General features: G+C 40.3%; 1 protein-coding gene across 2 annotated transcripts in view; it reads left to right on the top strand.

Moving 5' to 3' along the window:
* The window catches only part of DSCAM (DS cell adhesion molecule), a 474141-nt gene extending 459366 nt beyond the window's left edge, over positions 1 to 14775 (top strand). For both annotated transcript variants that reach the window (XM_065841400.2, XM_071811281.1), the window contains exon 33: positions 13814 to 14775. In XM_065841400.2, coding sequence (XP_065697472.1) covers positions 13814 to 14154 — 341 coding nt within the window. In that variant the 3' untranslated portion in view covers positions 14155 to 14775. The remainder of the gene's footprint in view (positions 1 to 13813) is intronic.
* The last annotated feature ends 5587 nt before the right edge of the window (positions 14776 to 20362 follow it).

The raw sequence follows: 20362 nt of genomic DNA, 5'->3' as shown, positions 1-20362 counted from the left end.
TCATTCAGAAATTGAATCAAAACATTTGATCGTTCCATCAACTTGAATTATATTTGAATGGGTCATCAGATGTCTAGGCAACCTTAGTAAACTATAATTTCTAGCACTATAACTATGGGTTAAGACTCTCAGAACATCTACATGTTATGTACGACTCTTACTCTGTAATTAGTAATGCATAGTAGTTGATTGCCTCATATTCTGGCCTACTCTAAGTCTTCTAAGAGGCCTTTTCCTTGTTCCAGACTCTTCCACTGACATCTTGGACCTGGAATTCCTGAAGACTGGTCTTGCTAGTAAAGGTTGATGCAAATAAGACATTTGGTACCTCAGCCTTTTCCATGTCCTGTGCTCCATTCAGCAGCAGGGTCACATTTTCCATGGCCTTCCTTTTGTTACCTCTATACTTATAGAAGCATTTCTTCTTGTCTTTGACATTGATGGCCAGATTCAACTCCAGCTGGGCTTTGACTTTCCTAACCACATTTCTACATGCTTGGATGCTGTCTCTGTGTTCTGTCCAAGTTGCCTGCACCTGCTTCCACCCTCTGTGTACTTTGTGTTAGAGTTTGGCCAGGAGGTTCTTCTTCATCCATGCAATCCTCCTGGCATTTTTGCCTCAGTTCCTGCTCATTGAGCTTGGAGAAGATAGTCCTTGACTATCAGTCAGCTTTCTTAAACATGAAGCTACTTCTAGCTGTCTGTACAAAAAGCTGTAGGTGTATTCTGCACTATTGTGTTGACATCAGGCCAAAACTTTCAAGTGCATAGAGAACAGTTGTTATTAAACAGTTTTCAATAAAAAATATTTTAGGAGTTGCATTTTTCTTAAACTTTTCAAAGTCACAGCTATAGGAAATGGAACAGGGAAGTAAGATTTTTTTAGTTCATTCCCACATTCAGTATTTCGAAAGCCTGTATTACATATCCTTGCATTCTGATCTTTATAACTCCGTAGAAAGAGTTTTGGAAAAATATGAAATTATTTGTAGGTTTTGCTCCAGCATCAACAATAGCATCATTATTTTTCCTTTTCTAATAACACATTGTAAACCACCAAACTGATATTGCTGCTTAATGACACATTCTTCATAGCTTCTGAAAAAATGAAGAAATGGTGCAGACATGATCATGGTTTTTTCTGGACTTCACAGAGCTGGCAAGCCTAATCTGCTGAGGCCTTGAAGGTGACCCACTGCAGGCGGTGACATTTCTCATAAGCCATCAGAATAGTCATGTGTCCCAGGAGGCACATTAAAAGGAAAATTGCAGCAGTAGAGATAGCACAGCAGTATTTTAAACGCATGGGATAAATCACATCCTTTAGAAAAGTGGATCTTCAATTCTTAACATCTGTGCAGTGTTAATATTCTTCATGGTATAAAACTGATGTCAACGAATTGTTAACATTACATCTTTCTCACCATCAAAACTTCCAGAAGTTTGGGATTATGATTACTGTTCTCCTCCCCATACTCGTCACTGACTAGAAGTTCGATTAGCAAGATCAGGTCTCCACGGAATATGTTTACCAGGCAATCTTCTCAACAGTAGACCAGGTCCTTCCAGATCAAAATTGAGGCACTTTTTCATATTAATATTCAGAAACTTCAACAACTGTTACCCAACAACTGTTTACCTGGCAGGCTGACAAATGAGTTCCTCTTCCACCTTCCAAAGCTGTCATTCAAATCCTGTATTTAGAAACTGGGTGGGACAGAAATCGGGAAGAAATATATTCTCTTCTTACCTCCCACCGTGCCATCAAAGGAGCCATAATGTAAAAAAGTGGAAGATAATTGTAGAGGTTGAAAAAATTTTATAATAATGTTTCTGTTTTCTGTTTTAAAAATATTAACCACAAATTGAGTTATCATAACAATTCTTCTTAATTGCAACAAACATTGCAGTAGCATTTATTAGAAACAGATTTCTATTATTATAGTTCTAAATCTTGGTAATAGTCTCATCCAAGATGCCTCTTGGTTTCTTCCTCTAATTTATTGTTCTTGAGAAAAGAACAGCTATTAACTGGGAAATATTTTGATATTTCTGTACTTCCCAAGTACTATTTTGGTCTTTTTTTGTGGACAGACCACTTACTTGTATCCTCTGGCAATGGAATTCATACTTGGAAGAAATAATATCTGATCGATGCTTGAATAGGAAACATCTAGAAAGTTTTAATCAGGTCTCTTGCTATTTGCAGAAACCTTCGTTTCACAGGGGTACTGCAAAACTGAGCCCCAAATTGTACTTTTCTCTGATGTTAGTTAGCACTAAAAAGAACCCCTTTGAATACATGATGTTAGCCTTACGGATTAGCTTGGCTTGGGCCAGGCAGAAACTTGTCTTCCTGGTGTCACAAAACAAGTGCAAACTCATTTTGACAATCCCACTTCCTTGTCTCTTTGGAGATCACATTAATATATAAACCTAACAGCACCTCAGATACATTTTCAGAGAAGATATGTCATTCACTGGGTATATCAGACTAGGAGATTCTGAAGTGTATTTAAAACATCCCAAGATCTTATATCTCAGAACCTCCTCTACAAACTTTCACCTGCTGAAAGAACTAGCTTGGAAAAAAAGTGGATGTGTGTGGGGGGAAAAGGTGGTGGCAGCCAGACAAATTCTGGAAAAAAAAAAAAAAGGCAAAAAAAAAAGCTGAGATTAATTTCAAGGCCATGAAGAAGGCAAGAACACCCAGGTTCTCTGCCGGGAAGCTGAATGCTACGCCTGCATGAGGCAGGAGCACCAGCTTGCCAAGCCTCTGCTCCACTGGAAGCTTTCCCCTCTTGCTGTCCTTGTACATCCTTGCAACCATCCCTGGTTGATGCACAAGGGCAGAGCTCCATCCTCTGCCAGACCTCCTGCTTGGCCTCTCCATCCCAGGGGAGATTTGGCTGGCAGCCACTGTGTCCCTGCAGCAGCCAGAGGACAGGGGAGACCTGGTCTCAGTTGAACTCTCAGTAAGCAAATATGGACACTTCTTTGGTCCTAGTTTATCAGCTGGGCACCTAAGCCAAGCAGCCTGAGTCTAGCCCTAAACCTGCTAAGCATATTTACTAGAAAAGGCATGAACACTGGTCTAACCTCTCCAGCTTTGCTGAATGATCAAGTTATTTCAGTATTTAAGATGCCTTATTTAGCAATCTTGACCCAATTTACAAATTTTTTGCTGCTTTGACTAATCCTGCAGACTTGAACAGCAAAGTCTTAGCTTGCAGACAGACCTTAAGCTACAGAATGCAAATACATTATTAAAGAATTGTTTACAAGGATCCCTTAAAATAGAGGCTGGACATCACCTGCACTGCATAAATGTTGTTATAAACACCCAAGTCAAGACACAGATCTTCTTTTCCAGTATTCAGTCACTACAGCTAAAATTAAGCTGCTTAGCACAATAAGGAAAATATGAACCATGCAATAAGCACAGTATATTTCCAGTGTCAGCCCTGTAACCCAGGATGAAAAGATGTGAATTCTTTTCCACTCGTCAATGAGTTCAAGGGTGAAGGAGCCATTTCCCTCTTCTACTAATGCAGACACGTGCGACACAGTGATGGAGTCTATTTGGAGATCTGCTTTCTATTGCAAAGTTGCTGACAGTGCTCTCTGAGCTGCAGCAGTAACTGAATCCGATACAAATTCAGCCACTGGGGATTCAGTAGCGGCTGGGAGTCTTGACTCAGGGCTCACCTTTTACCTCCTTTTCCCATGCCTATTATATGATGCTGTAATTGACTGAAAATAGAATTGTACAGTTCCACAGTTTCCAGATCCAAAATTTAATTTCTTGAAGATATAGGGGAATCTTTGTTTGACCCATTTTTTTCAGAAATAACACAGCAAAGTAAGAAAAGGATAACATATGGATTTTTTTTCTTTTTCAGTTCTGCACTTGCACAGTCTTGTTTCAAATGCAACATAATATATACATATAAATATATCTGTACATATACACACCATGTATAGTGTGTATATAGAATGAAGAAATTGTCACCCTGGCTCCACAACTGGTGATCAAGGTCCAGTTCCGAGAAATCTACATAAGGAGACAAATCAAAATAGGCAGTTGGGAAAACAGCAAGATAGGCAGAACAGTTGTAATTGGGAAAAATTACTTTCCACCTATGTTTTTAACTGTAGTAGATACACTTAATATGTATGTTAACTTAATTATATATACCAACTTACATGCACATGACAGATTCTGAAATTACTCTCCTAGATGAGCATCTAAAATGTTACCATATCAAATTATCTTGTGCCTGGAACACATTCTTTTTTGTTTTCAATTGCTCTGTTTTAAAACTAAGAATGTGTCACAAAGAGACAGACTGTACCGTTTGCTTCTTATAAAAATGGCACACTGGTGATGAGAGTAAATTGTTTTTATCCTGTCTCAGGGTTTATTTCTGGGAGTATCAGGAGATTTTTCTCCTCTGCTGTGAAAAGGTTCCAAAAAATGTTCTGCAGGGGAGAAAACCATTTAATTCTGCATTAATTTGACGTGACTACGCACTTGAAATCGTTGGCTTGCATTATTATTCTGGTGGGTTTGCAGAAAGAAAGGTTCACACTGCAAGTTTTTTAATCTTTCCAGTACAAGGAAAATGAACCTAAACAGGTTCATTGGTTACAAACACAAAGTTTCTGCAAAGTTGTAATGTGAAAATTCTATTTTAGGCAGTGTACAAGATGCCTGAAAGTTAAATTTGGTTAATTGATGAGAAAAGTAATTTTTTTACAACTGTCAGCTATGAATTAGTGACACTGGTGTTAGGAAGCTTTTGTTTTTAATTTTTTTGGTATTATTAGAGGAGACAAACAACTTGTACTAGTTCATCAGGAACTCTGCTAGGAGTACGTAGCAGCACAATTATATTTTTCTGTTGCTATCTAATTTATTTTTTATTTTGATTGGAAAAGTAACACTGATTTTGCAAGTATACAATATCCTAAATTGTGCTGGTTTGTAATACTACTGGGATTTTTGCTTTCTTCTAGATTAGAAGTTTCCTTTTAAGTGAAAATCCCCTTCCAGAATGCCAGTTTCCTATCTTTTTATTACCAACAAAATCATTCTTATTAAAAGCGAGATTTAAATTTAAAAAATCTATTTAATTTTGTTTTTCTAAATCTGAGTATTTGCTTTGTGGTTTGTTTTTTTTTTTTCTGTTATGAGCTGTAACTATTAAAATAGATTACCTATGTTTCCTGTAGGTTTGGAAGCATTTGATTCAGCTGTAGTTGGTGGAGATTTTTTTCCCTAAAGCAAGGATTACACTTATCAGTATATTTTCAGGTACTATCATGTTCTTACTAGTAAAAACTACAATATTAAATTTCTAAAACTACCAAGAACTGCTCCAAATCAAACCAAAGATGTGGTGTCCACTTCAATTAAAATAATAGATTTTTAGAGCAGTTCTGTCAAAAATCCATATCTTAAACCTCACTTCTTCCAAAACCAGGTTTGGCCTGGTCATGCCATCTTACTTTTGAAAATGTCGAAGTGTTTCATTTGATAGTGTTGAGACATAGTGTGTGATATTTGCACGGGCTTTCAGCGAGCCCAAGGTAACCAGAAGCTGTTGTTTCCATACGGACAAGACCTGTTCTGGCCTCACTTCAGGGTTCTTGTGGTCATTTATAGCAGTTACTGCTTTAACTGGCTTGGCACACAGCAGGCTCTGCTCATTTCACCTGTGCCACAGGACCTTCATGCAATCTGAGATCTATAGGAGATCATAGGCATCTGACACTGTAAATTAAATCTTGCCTGTAAGAAAGGCCACACTTGCACCTTTTTTTGAAAGTAGAAACTGTTATATCTAAAGATACTAACTTGTTTTAACAGTACACTCTTAAACAGACTGTAGTGATAATCTTTGCCATCCATGTATGTTTCTTTATATGCTGACCCTTAAAACATAGCTCTACGTACATGTGGATGTATTTCAGTTTTGTTCACCTTGTCGTGCCAGCATCCTTAATTTATATGATCACCTGAGTGCATCACTGCATTTTAATCACTCAGGTGATTCAAACTGATGGACATGTGGAGATCAAGTTACAGTAATTCACCCATGAATATACCTTCAGCAGAGCAGCAGGGTAGCACTGATACTGTTTTCCTTGTTGAACTCTGACCTCCCCATAACTTTTGATAGAGCATTATACTTACCCATCACTGTGGCACGGTCAGGTTTAGCTATGAACTCAGGGGTGTGGTGCAGAGCCCGTTGAGATCAGCAGGGTGGCTCCCACTGATTTCAGTGAACCATAACTATGGTTCAAACTCCTCACCTCCGCAGCCTCTGTGCTGAACCCAGGCTCCCAAGATATTCCAGGAATAAACCCGTGAAGGATGCCAGTTGCCATGGAATCATGATGGATTTAACCCTCAACTGAAGTGATGTGTAATTGATGAGTTTCCATTCACTGAACCCAGAATCAGCAAACGAGTCTTAAAACTCCAGCATTGCTAAGGAGAGGCACCGCAGGAGGGCTTCAACACAGCTTTCCTAGCTCAGCCGGTGGACAGGGGAGCGCTGTCTCAGAGCAGCCTTAAAAATGTATGAAGCAGCTTGCGTGACAAGGTAAAGATGGAGAGTTCCCGTACGTTACTTTTCTATCATCCTTTCATTATTTATTGACAGTTTTCCTGACTGTGGTTTTTGAATGCAGATTGATTTACACTGTAAGGTCCCTTTTACAAGTTTTTATATCTTAGACCTTGCATTAAATCGAAACAGGAAGGCCTCAGTTCTACAGGTGTACCGGCCCTGTGAGGCTGAACACCCACACACCTCTTCACAGGATCTAAATCTATCTGGCCCTGGAGTTAAACAGTTTGTCTTTCCTTACACCATCAACTCAACAGTGAAGAGGCCCTTAAAAATTTGTCAGTTCTCCTTAAAGTTACTTCTGAAAGGTACAAAGCATCTGACAGGTCTTTTAAAAGCACGGCGCTGTCTGAAAGACCAAAGTGCTGTGTAGAGAAATACAAACCAAAATTGTGCTTCAAATTCTGTTTCATTAGACTTTCCAGGAGCAGGCAACAATGTGATAATCAAGTCTCCTGGCATTCAGTTAGACAGATGCATAGTGTGTTATCTTGATTTATTACAAATGTATGGCCTCGGTTAAACTATGGCAGTCATGCTTTTACTTTAAGACACATCGATTAAGCACTTTTTCTTGGAATTGGAAGGCTAAAATCTAAATAACAAAATGAATCATCTTAAAAAAAAAATTATCCACATTAGCTGGAATCCTCATTTTCAGTCACTTAAACCTAATTTTCACTAAGTATAAATCAATGTACAGTCTTGCTGAAATCAATATAGCTACTCTGATTTATATCAGTAGCAAATTTGGCTTCTGAACTACAGTTTTACTGATACCCTGTTTTTCTTAAGAGAAAAGTCCAATGATTGTGGTCAACAGTAACTGTTGGCTTTATTTTGCTGTGTGCAACATAGCTGATATTTTTAATGCTTTTATGAAAATGTCGGTTTTAGCAAATTGCAACATGCAATGTTTAACTAGGTAGTATAGATCTTCAAATCATCTATGAGAGTGCAGTTTTGATGGAGAAAGAAAAATGAAACTCACTGAATAAAGTGTAGCCTAGCAGAGATGATATGGAATTCTAATTTCTCCATCTAGAAGTGGGGAACTTGGCATATATTTCCTGGAATATTTTGGCTGTTTTCTATCTATGCGCTCGCAAATGTGAGCAGCATAAAGATGCGATTTTATGCCATCTGCTGAAACATTGTGAAAAGCCCAAAAGATGCAATGGCCTGAGTCAGAAAGCCACGAAGGCCAGGTTAGCAGCTGAAATGCAACCAGACAACTTGTTGGCCTCGTTCAACGTTATACATTCAGTTGGTTTAAAAGTGACCCCCAAATGTTGAGCACTTACAACATTTTCCTTGAGCAGGTGAGAAGAGGTTGAAGCTACTCCGAAGAAGGAAAGACCACCTGCCTGATCTCACAGCAGCTTCTTTGCTAACGAGAAGGCTCTGCCCTGCCTCCTTAGTCCCTCCTGTCCCCTTTTGCTGCCTGGCTGCTCACTAAGCCTGTAATTTAAAGGAGTGCTTCAACCTTTTGCCTTTTATTCTAGACCACCTTGTAGGGCTTTGCAGCCCGATCACTTTTCCCAGTTAAGGAGGCAGGAGGGCAGAGCCAGTGCTGAGCTCTTCCCTGAGGCACCACCAGGCCTCAGAGACCTCTATCACTCAAGTGACGTGCAGGGCTGACCCTCTTTTCCCCACTGCTTGGCTGAGCAAGACATGGGAACAAAGTAACCAAAGAGCTGGCTTTATTGCTCATTAAATGTGTTTATACGTGGTATTGCAGGATGCTTTGAGCCTTGCAGATCTGACTCTCAGCCTGTTGGTGTGCAAATGATTGCAGCATGGTGCAGACTGTTCTGCAGGTTCCGCCTGTGTCTGCAGGATACAGGAGGTGGACAGCAAGGGAGCACCAGCCAGTTTCAAATACTGACAGCAACAATTGTAAGAAATGCTATCGCTGCTATCAGTCCAGCTTCAGATCAAGCTGCTACTAAGAAAGCTTTGCTTGCTAGCTTTTAATGATGTATCAGTTAAGTGACAAAGACCTCTGAACATTGCCTGTGCTCTTTTTTTCATCAAACCTCTCACCTTGGCCTTGCAAACTCTCCAGCCTTCCCTGGTTTCTAATATAAGCTTTTCTGATATGTAATCTTTTTCCTGAAAAGCAGCCTGTGAGTATCAGCAAAGGTTTCACTGATTTATTTACTGTGTGTGTGAGTTGTAAAACCTCACTAAAATTTTTAATCATAGTAAACCTGAACTCAAAGCTATCTATCAGCTCTGTTTCCCATGCTTCCTTTCAAAGTAGAACACAATATCCCATCAGTGCTCCCTCTTTCAAACTCAGGACAAACCAAGTGCTGCACAGTGGCACTCTATATTCACCAGCACTTGTGCACCCCCAGAGATCTTTAAGAGCTTTTTTTACCAAATCACCTATGAAGGAAGCTGTATGAATGCCCTATTCACCCAGTCTTATTCTTATCTTTCTTAAATAAAATATCCTCTCATAGTCACCAGTGGTACTTCATAAACTTTTATGAAAAAATATTTCAAATAGCTTGGAATTTCCTTCACATGGCAACAAAAACTTGAAAATCCTCAGGCAGTCATCATCACTAAGGATATCTGTGTTGAAGGGATGTGAAGACAAATTGCTTTTATTTTAGTGGAAGTTATGAATCACAGTAAAATGCGTATATCTGTCATGTCACAACTTTGTAAGAGCATCTTTTTTGGCAGTCTGTGGTGATTTTTATATTGAATATAGCACAAATCCTTAGATTTTTGTGGAGCGGACGAAAGCAAAAAATATTTGCTAGCTCTCTGACATTTGAAAGGGGTATGAGGTAAATCTTTGGGGAGAAAAGAGCAGATCTCAGCTTGGGTTAGTTCCGCGAACAGGACAGTTATCTTGAATAAAAACCCAGAAAAGTTGAGCAGTTATGTTTTTCCCTCGATGTAGCCTGTCAAATTCATCTCAACCCTTCCCATATGTGAAGGTGACCTCCAGAAGCAGCATAAAAGTATCTATTGTTTTGGCAAAACATTTTATATCAGTTTAGTTTTACTGAAATAAGGGTAAATAATCTTTGTCCAGTCCTGCATTAACTCAGAAAATACTCCTTTTTTAGTGTAATGTGTTCTTTATAGTAAATATCAAAGTAAGTGACTTTTAGCATTTGTCTACAAATACTTATTAAAGCTAACATTTTGTTAAATTCACTGCACTAAATAATTCGTTAGGAGGCTGACCACTCAGAAAAAAAGACCAAGGTAGCTCTGGCTGTGCACCACATTCCGATTTGACTGGATGTTTATTATTTGAGTACAAGCTCTGTGTTTCTAAATACAGCAAATTTCCCTTTTTAAAAAATGCATCAGAAAACCATAGTTTTAGAATGTTGTTGGTACTAATTAAGCCAAAATGCATGAATTATTAAACATGCTCATTTGCAGTGCTCATGCACTTGAAAGGTTTGCTTTTGTTACTAATAAGGCACACACACCGCTGAAAAGAGGTAATTAGAGCATCAAAGGCAATGAACCATCCTGAAACTTCATAATGCTTTGCCCAAAAAAATTATCATTCAGCTGAATAGCAAGAAACCAAAAAATGTCTATACCATTGTGTCCAGGAAGATGAAAACCAAAGTCTTTCCAAGTAACTCCACAGATATGGCAAGAGGCTTTTAATCTTCTCAAAAATACCTTCAGAGTCGATGTAGACATGGCAAAAGTGGACTCCTGTGGTTAGATTTCAAAGACTGTGTTTTTAAGTCAGAAACACATTAGTTCTTATAAATCAAAGACTTTTTTCATCCTGTGAGGTGACTTTAATAATCTGCTTTGTTTTATAAGCAGTTGCAGGGAAAGACGCTCCTTGCAGATAAGAAGGAGTGCTGGCACTTTTTACGATGTGTACACCATATCAAACAATGAGTGCACTGTGTAAGCCATGTCAGAGATTGTGCATTGCATATCCAGCTCTGCAGAACAAGTTACACTCTCTGGTTTCTCATTACTGCAATCCTGTTGGAACTTCGCCCCCAGACATTTAGAAAATTACAGTGAAATGACTGCATGTTGTTTACACAGGTTAGTGACTATGCTTTCTTATGTAGATTCAGGGAGGAAAAAATGGTCCTTTTTACATAGCCCAAAGCTCTTTAATACACGTGAGAAATGTCTAGACAGCAGCTTGAAAACCACCCTTCATCTCTGTAAGGTTCAACACCCATCTTTTTGATAGTCCGCGCATATCTGTCGCTCTCAAGAAGTAGCGATGTGCTAAGATACAGAAATGTCTCTGGGAGGCGACCGCGGGGGATTGTCAATGAGCCCTGCTCTGGCTGCTGCTCCGCACCAGCTCCTTCCCATGAAGTCGAACGTAAAGAAGAAAATGAAGGAGTAGGAGGGAATGCATGTGAAATGACCCAGCTGGTCTTTATATATCAGCAGGTATAGTGCCGCCTGGCAGCAGCTTGTCACAGGCAGTGTTAGGGTGACAGACATCTTCAGGAAAAGGCCTGTTGTTGCGGGGGAGAGGGATGGGGGTTCAGCACGGAAAATTGGTCCTCTTCTGCCGGGGCTGAGGGCCCCCTATTTCACCTGGGGGGCAACCATGGGAGTGTGAGAGAAGTCCCGCTCTCTGTCCATGGTAGTCTCTAAACATCTCTGACAAGAGGGAAGGTGTTACTTTGGCATTGTAGTCAGTCACAAAATTTTCATGCCTACTGTTGCCACCGCAGAGGTATGCTTTGCTGCCCACCTTCACTGGGGCCCTGACAGCCATACCCCACGCCTGAGGCAATCAAACAAAGGCCTTCACCCCTCCGTTAGTGGGCAGAAATGGGTTCGTGGGGGCAGCATCACCCACTCCTACACTCTTGTCTCTCTCCCCCACTGGGAAGGAGATGGTACCAATAAGGCTACCGCAACGTGGCAAAACATACAGCCACAGGGAGCAAGTGATACAAGCATTTTCCATCCAGGTTCTCTCCTCCTTGCAGCCCACGGGGAATGGTCTTTGGAGCAAACTACCCCCACAACTGCATTTTGGAAGGAAAAGAGAAAGAGAAAAGAGAAGTCAGAAGCAAAATAACTGGAGCGCAGCATGGGTGGTCATGGGATTGGGATCAAAGGAGGGAACATTCCAGGCCAGGCTGGATGGGGCTTGAAGCAACCAGATCTAGTTGAAGGTGTCATGGCAGGGGTGATTGGACTAAATGACCTTTAAAAGCCCCTTCAAACCCAAACTGTTCTATGATTCTATGAGGCAGCGAAGCTGTTGGGCAGCACGGGATGAATTAACGCATGTCCACACCAGCCAGTTCATCTGTCCGTATCCTGATGGACTTTAACCCAGCAACTGGTATGTTGCTGTCTCAGCTGAAATAGGTCTCATACACAGAATGTGTTTGGCATGAAAGGTAGTGTAGGAAAATCAGGTAAATGAGGAAAACTACAGTTCATTTTTCAAGTGGCAATCAGTATGATTATAAGCACAAACCTCCCCCTCTCTCTCCAGCCTTACGTAAATGTTGCTGTGGTGCATATGCACATCTTACTCTATGGGGGTTAAATACTGTGTACTGTGCATCTCTGTTGGAGATGTAGCTAGAATAAAACATATGGTGTCAGACAGTGCCTGGGGGATTTCTACAGGAGTAAACAGTGATTCTGTCCAAATGTAACTTCTCAGCAATTCTCTGTCTGTCACCTGAAATTATGGATAGGACAGATGCTTAGTCTTTTGGGTAAGATTTGCAGCGCGACTCATATGAGGAAAAAAAAAAAAAAAAGAACTGTTTTAATTTAGATCATTGGACAGGTTTTAGCTTGGTTAGGAAAAATGAAAATGTTATATATTGTTTTATTACAAAGAAGTGCTTTCCTGGTCTGCTGTTTATGCTACTGGCACAGGTCAGCCTTAATTTCTACTGTCGTAAATAGCTCATGTAGATGCAGGTGTAGTAGTGCCAAGAGTCTTCTACTTTAAACATCCAGGATGGATCCCACCAGTAAATGAGACTATGGTTTTGATATCAGCCATAAAAAGAAAGTTGTATACTGCAGAGGTCTGTAAAGAAAGGGAAATACTGCTCTTTAATGTGCCTGTAAGAGTGGGGAAAGGGGGGATTTCATTTAAACGTTAGACTACGCCACCAAATCTTTTTAGAAGGGAATGTCATTATGTGCCTGATTGCCCTTCATTTCTTTGAAGCAACATTATGAGTGTCTAACAGGCAGGGCTAGAATAAATAAGCCATTCTGCTTTCTGTAGCAGGTCTAATACATGTACAGATATGAGGAAGGTAACACTCATCCCTGCCTCATTCCAGAGGGCAGGTCCAAGGCATATCTTTGAACTCAGTAGCTTCGCAAAGGCAAATTCTCCAGACTGAGCAGGCTGTCATCACCAGGCTCACATAGAAATGCCCAGTAACCAGAGGAAATATTGAATATGAGGTTTTCTTGACAAAACAGAACAGAAAGGAAGGTTGATGTAAGAGCTAGGGTGCCAGCCCCAAAGCATTTTCTTGCCAAAAAACAGCAGCATATTGATGGCCATAGTGGTAGAAGATCCTTAGTGATTTAAACACAACGATGATGGATGGCAGGTAAATGTTGTTATAATGGGACAAGAATGCTTTTTTGCTTGATATGGAAATCTCTTTAAAATTTTATCCCCAATACTCATGCATCCATTTCAAATAATTCAGTTGTTCTATTCCAGATTGGAGGTGATTAATCATAATTGTGAAGATTTAATAATTTAAAATAGAAACAGGAAATCTACCAAACCTCCACATTTTCCAAGTTTTGACAAATGAAAATCAATATTTTTTCTTTTAGGATTTTGATAAAAACTCCCTGGTCTTTTCAGTTTATCTTCTCCAAGCTGTGAGCTCATGTAAAACACATCACACTTCTCATTATAGTCATTCTATTATGAAAACAAATAGTAATAGCGAATTCTTAGGGATCTGCCCAAAAGGAGTTTGTTGACCCATTACCCTTGGTTCTATAAGACTGCAGTGCAGTAAATGGCTGACAAACAATACATAACTTATAAACACTGCAGCTGGATTGAATACAGATACTCCGCCTTGGTGGCAAAATCCACTGGCTTCGCTCCCCCAGTCAGCAGGTGAACATAACACAGCATGTGACCCTAAGTAAGGACATTTTTTTCACTTTTGCCTCCCCAGGTGATCTCATGCATTTGCCACCCTACCTTAGGATGGACTTTTTATTGAACCGTGGTGTACAGGGCACGAGCAGAGACCTGGGTTTGGGGCAAGCCTGCTTAGAGCCGCAGAAAAGCCGAACCTTGAAGCGTCCCACCGTCCTGGAGCCGATCCCCATGGAGACATCCTCCACGAGAGAAGTACAGTCTTGGCAACCTGGTGCTGTGGCGACGTTACCTCAGCGAGAAGGAGCTGAGCTGGGACAGGCAGCAAAAATGAGCAGCTCCCAAGAATCCCTGCTGGACTCCCGGGGCCACTTAAAAGGAAACAATCCCTACGCAAAATCTTACACCCTGGTATAACAAAAAGAGCATGGCTGGACAGTGGCTGTAAATATTTACAATGAAAAAATCCAATGAAAGCTACCTTTTTTTTATTGAATTCCAATATTTATAATTAAAGAAGAAGATTGCCAAAATATTTGACAAAAAAAATAATAATATGAACGACAGACAGTGCAAAGACTCTCTTGCTTTTTTTCTGTCTGAGTGTGAGCTTCATCTGACTGGACATCTGAATTTTTGGGTAAAAGAGTCCAGTTTTCTGATCTTCACAAACGTTTGTGTTTTTACTGATTTTCTACGAAGTGCATGGAGACTTAATTAAAACATTTTAACTGGAAGTTCCATCAGACTAGATTTAAAAGGGAAAAAAAAATCACACACACACAAAAAATCACCCTATTTGTGAATTCAACAGAAACATTGATTTGAAAAAAGAAAAAGTCTTTTGTCATGTTTGCACTTTTTTTTTTTAATTAGAAAATGGGTCCTTGATTGTTCTTTTTTTGTTGTCAATTAGGAAGAGTGATGTCAGTGGAGTAAGGGCATTGATTTGTTTTTGGTTTTGTTTTTTTTCATATTAATTTAATGAGACACTCTTTGCATTTTGTCTATGCGAAATAAAAGGGTCTTCTGCCTTTATTTGTGATGTCTGCTTCCATTGCCTCCTGCAGTATTTGGTTTTCCCACAGTGCAATAGCCGTGTCAATACCGTACTCTGAACAATATCTTCTTGTACCTTGGGCAGAAAAGTAAAACAGGGGCCATATCTTTGGGAAAAAAAAAAAGATGGGGTTCTCTTACCCACAGGTTTTTGCTACCATGGGGCAGAAAAACAGAACGGTGCAAGTCTCAAGTGCTCTGAATCAAACTCACCTGGGACTCTCTGCACTCGCCTTATCTGCCACTGGGAAGCTTTTGTTTGGCTTCAGTATTTTTTTGATCAGGAGAAATGTGTCGATGTTACTTTACCTACTCCCTAGCAATGGATCTTTAGTCCATATGGGAGTAGCACTCACAGAAATTAGTTGCTTACGTAAGGACTGAGGAAAGAAAAAAATCCAGTTTTTCCCATAAGATGAGAAAGGAGAGGAAAAAGTTATTCTGGGTCTAAGATCAATGTGGCTTTCTTTGGAGGAAAAAATCTTTTCATGGAGGAGTTGTCAGCTCATATTACTTCGTCACATCTTTGATTACAAGAGAAGTAATATTGGTTGTTTTATACCAAGCATAAATGATTGAGTACCACAGCCAGTGGGTTTAACACAACAGCCATCAAGTCACCTGGCTAAGTGTCTTGTATGTGTCCTGGCCACCTCGGTGTGCCCTGACCAGGAGAACATGGTGCAGAACATCCCAGGTTGGTGCTGATGCAAACACACTGTTCAGCACTGGCTGGAGAAAGTAACTGGGTTCTGAAAGCAATTCAAATCCATAAGTTTGAGCAGGCTGAGGAACCCTTGTAATTTCCCTGACTGGTGACAGTGTGGGCACTGCTAGTGCAAATATTTCTGCACCATGTTCAATTTAACTTGTTTTAGAATAGAAAAATGCAGTTCTGTATAATTATTATTATTAATGTAATTATGTTGCTGTAAGGGCACTGAATTAGCAAAGTACTTACGTGACTTGAAATGAATCAAGCTGTACTTTCATCCTTAGCTCTGTCAAGCCCAAGTGCTAAACCCCTGGAAAATCCTACAGAAGAAGCCTAATGAAGACATCCTTGAGGTATGTACTTCTTACAGACCTACAGAGAAATGCTGAGATGTCACTCAGATAAAGAACCATTTCCCATCTAGTCTGACTACTTGACCAATATGGTGATAAAGCACATGAGAAAAGAAAGAAGAAAAAAAAAAAAAAAAGACCACAAACAAACAAACAAACAAAAAAAAACCAGAAACAAAAATAAACAAAAAAATACATAATTTTTACCTCCACAAAAAATAAAGCAAAGTCAAAAATTAAGAATTACCTATTAAGTATTTCCAAAAAAAATGAACAGACTGTGTTAAAAAATACTAAATTATTCATTTGCTTTGGGGTTTTTTTATCATATAGAAACATTTTCCTCATACAAAACTCATGTAAACTTGCAGAAAGAAATTTATTTTACTATTTCCCATTGAGAAACTCTACAGAAAACTTAATTTTTATTTCATTTTGGGGCAACCCAGTTATTTTTGTTTCCCACAAGACTCTTTGCTCAGCTTGAGCTGAACGAGGCACTAGCACTGCATTTACAAATTAAAATGTATATCTTCTCAGTAGCATTCAGAACTTCTAAGTCTCAGGCCACTTCCATCTTCCATTCAAGCTTCCTTCTTGTCCTCTGAAAAAAAGACAAAAAGCTTTTGGGCAAAATCAAGGCTCCATCCATTTGTTCCCATGGCTGTTGGCTTCCCTCAAGCACAGATACGTATGTCCCACAGCAGCGCTCCCCACCAAAACTTGCCTTCAGTGACAGACAACAATGAGCATGAGATGGAGGAAATATTCACATTCTAAGCTCCTGGTGACTGCTGATAGTAGAAATATTCCAACATCTCCCTAAATCTACATTTGCCTGACAATCTGTAAAGTGCCTACTGTTCTTGACTTAACAGGGCTTCCTCCTCATCTGTATTCAGTATGCCTGGTAATATTCATCCTCCTTATGAAGATGCCTTTCAGGGCTCCATATTCAAAGAAATTCATGGCAAGTCTCCTGCTGGTTAAAATCAGAGTGGAAATGGGCTGCTGCTCAGCACACGGAGGCTCAGACCTGCAGGGTGCCTGGCTCCATGCCCCAGATCCAGCCAGTTCTTCAGCACGCAAAACTGTAAACATGTGCATGGTCCCCTTGGCTTGAGGGTTTTATTGGCTTTTAATTTTCCAAAGAGTACTGGAGTTGTAGAGGTAGTTAAACATGTAACAGAAGCTTTAGGGAAATTCCTGTCCTACTGTCATCTAGCTAAGGTTTGGAGGTAGAAGTAATCTCTTTTTTTCAGATCCATACAGCTGGGAGCAGTCAAGTGCCTGCAGGTTTGTAGGATGAAAATAAAACACACTGATGTGTACCTGCCAGCATCACTGCAAACGCTTGGCTGTAAAAGAACCATCAAAATCCATGGATTCTATAGGTCTACATCCCAATGTGTGATATAATTCCCTTATTGCACTAAATGTCCTCTTGGAAAATATTCATGTAAGTGAAATTAAAAAAAAAAAAAAAAAAAATGGCACCAGCATGTAATCTCGAAAGATACCCCTTAAAGTACCATAACCTCGAGGGATAGAGCTAGCACACCTTGCACAGAACTGCAGCTTCATCTTAGTCCTGAGGGTGATAGGAGGCTACTTCAAAATATGAATTTAAGAGCCAAAGTTCTTCTCTGTCTTCTCTCTACTAAAAATCACACCTCTGTAGAGAGACTCATTCTTTTTCACATTATACATTTCCCCATGCCCCAACCTCAGCTAACCCTTTATGATTCACAGATAGTAATTAACTCTCCCTTTTGTCTCAAATGAGTTAGCAACTCCCTCACTCCTGCCTTTTCTAAGAACCCTTTTATCTTTCTTTATGCCATTACCATTTCACTTAAATTGCCTGATTAACACAATTACATTAAACTTAGTACAGTTTTTCCCTCTCCTTGTTTTTAGGCTGGAGTTTACTTCTCCTATTCAAAACCAAAGAAATTTTGACTCTTTAAAAGTTTTCTTTTAGTTGATTTTTTTTTTTGAGCAGATGAGCTCCACAGCAGTGTTACCATAGCTAAAAGGAGTTAGGAGTTTTAAGCAAGTTGAGGTATTATTATACCAAATAATATAGCTGAAATACAAACAAAAGCAACCCTGAGCTACTCTTTGGGACAACTGAGTTTCCCACTTTCCCAGGTAGCTGGGGGGATGATACCCACCCCTGACTGGCAGGTGGGTGAATGGCAATAGGTCTCTGCCTCAGTCCTTGAGTTAAGTAATTTGAGGTGTCTTCAGACTTTGACTCCCTGGATAGACAGGTATGTTTGAAGAGAGTTTTTTCAGTTGGTCAGGCTTGGGTTTGCTTTTTTTTTGGTGGGGGTTTGCTTTTGTTTTTGTTTTTTTCTGAAGACATGAACAGTGAAGAGGTGGGATAAAAGGAGCAGCTAGAATGGCAATTTCCTCCAGCACATCTTTTTACCGAGTAAGCTGAAAAGTTCTCTCAGAAAGGAAAGGAAAGGAAAGGAAAGGAAAGGAAAGGAAAGGAAAGGAAAGGAAAGGAAAGGAAAGGAAAGGAAAGGAAAGGAAAGGAAAGGAAAGAAAAGAAAAGAAAAGAAAAGAAAAGAAAAGAAAAGAAAAGAAAAGAAAAGAAAAGAAAAGAAAAGAAAAGAAAAGAAAAGAAAAGAAAAGAAAAGAAAAGAAAAGAAAAGAAAAGAAAGAAGACATATGGTTTGAACAGCCTGTTCATTGTTTTAGTGTTAGTCAGGTTATTTTAGTTCACAACAGTTGCTTAATGGGCTGTCATGGTTAACTATGAGGCATTCCAGTAAGGAAAGGAGAGTGCTTTTCACCACCAATTTTCTCTGGGCTTGCCTGAGACTCCCAAGGGGAACCTCACCATTTCCCCAGAAAGAAAACGCCTTTGCAGGAATTTCACAGCTAACACTGCTGGGAGGTCACAAAGTGCCCTTTCTGAACTATTCCTCCTTTTTTTCACAATTAATATTATGGTCCTTTGTTTCAGGATTTCATGGCAGGAAGGTGCTAGAATTGACTCAAAAACTTCCCAGCAGGTCTGGGAGCATTTGGTATGCTGGCTCCCCACCCCACAAGAACCTCCTCCTGGCTCTGCTCTAAGTGCCTTTGCCCTCTGAGTTGGATGATTTTCCCCCTTGCAGGCACCCACTGAAGGTGTTCAGTGCTTTTCAGGCATGACAGCAGGTAAGCGGGTAAGTGTCAGGGACTAGAGGAGGGTGACCAAGATAATCAGGGGGCTGGAACACCTCTCCTACGAGCACAGGCTGGGGTTGTTCAGCCTGGAGAAGAGAAGGCTCCAGGGAGACCTTATTGTGGCCTTTCAGTACTTAAAAGGGGCCTTATAAGAAAGATGGGGACAGAATTTTTAGCAAGGCCTGTGACGACAGTAGAAGGGCAAGGGGAAATGGTTTCAAACTAAAGGAGGGGAGATTCAGACCAGACGTGACAAATAATTTTTTTACAATGAGGGCAGTGAAACACTGGCCCAGGTTGCCCAGAGAGGTGTTGGATGCCCCATCCCTGGAGACATTCCAGGCCTGGCTGGATGGGGCTCTGAGCAACCTGATCTAGTTGAAGATGTCCCTGCTCATGGCAGGGGATTGGACTAGATGAGCTTTGAAGATCCCTTCCAACCCAAACTGTTCTATGATTCTGTGATTCTATGATCCTGAGCACAGAGTTGGCGGAACAAAACCAGGGTGAGAAGGAGCAGCTTTCCTGCCTTTTGGAGCAATGGTTTGAGCTTAAAATGAGGATCTGTGTCTGGGATGTGCTTGTCAGGAGGAAGCCTACTGCAGGTATTTTTTTCTGATGCTGCTAGATGAGAAATAAACACATGGAATTTCTTGCCAGTTACTTTTTAATGGCTTTGGGATTAGTGGTTTGATTTTTCTTTGTTTCACAGAATCACAGAATGTTGGGGATTGGAAGGGACCTCAAGAGATCATCTAGTCCAAACCCCCTGCCAGAGCAGGAACACCTAGATGAGGTTACACAGGAAGGTGTCCAGGTGAATTTTGAATGTTTCCAGAGTAGGAGACTCTACAACCCCCCTGGGCAGCCTGTTCCAGTGCTCTGTCACCTTCACTGAGAAGAAGTTTGTTCTCAAATTTAAGTGTAATCTTTTGTGTTGCAGTTTGAACCCATTACCCCTTGTCTTACCATTGGTTGTCACCAAGAAGAGCCTGGCTCCATCCTTGTGACACTCACCCTTTATATATTTGTAAACATTAATAAGGTAACCCCTCAATCTCCTCCAAACTAAAGAGAGCCAGCTCCCTCACCCTTTCCTCATAAGGGAGATTCTCCACTCCCTTAATCATCTTGGTTGCCCTGTGCTGGACTCTCTCCAGCAGTTCCCTGTCCTTCCTGAACTGAGGGGCCCAGAACTGGACACAATATTCCAGGTGTGGTCTCAACAGGGCAGAGTGGAGGGGAAGGAGAACCTCTCTCGACCTACTAACCACCCATCTTCTAAATACACCCCAGGATGTCACTGGCCTTC

This window comes from Patagioenas fasciata, chromosome 1 (genome assembly GCF_037038585.1).
Source record: "Patagioenas fasciata isolate bPatFas1 chromosome 1, bPatFas1.hap1, whole genome shotgun sequence".
NCBI classification, from domain to species: Eukaryota; Metazoa; Chordata; class Aves; order Columbiformes; family Columbidae; genus Patagioenas; species Patagioenas fasciata.
The sequence above is the reverse complement of the archived record's forward strand: the minus strand, read 5'-3'. Positions and strand labels throughout refer to the sequence as shown.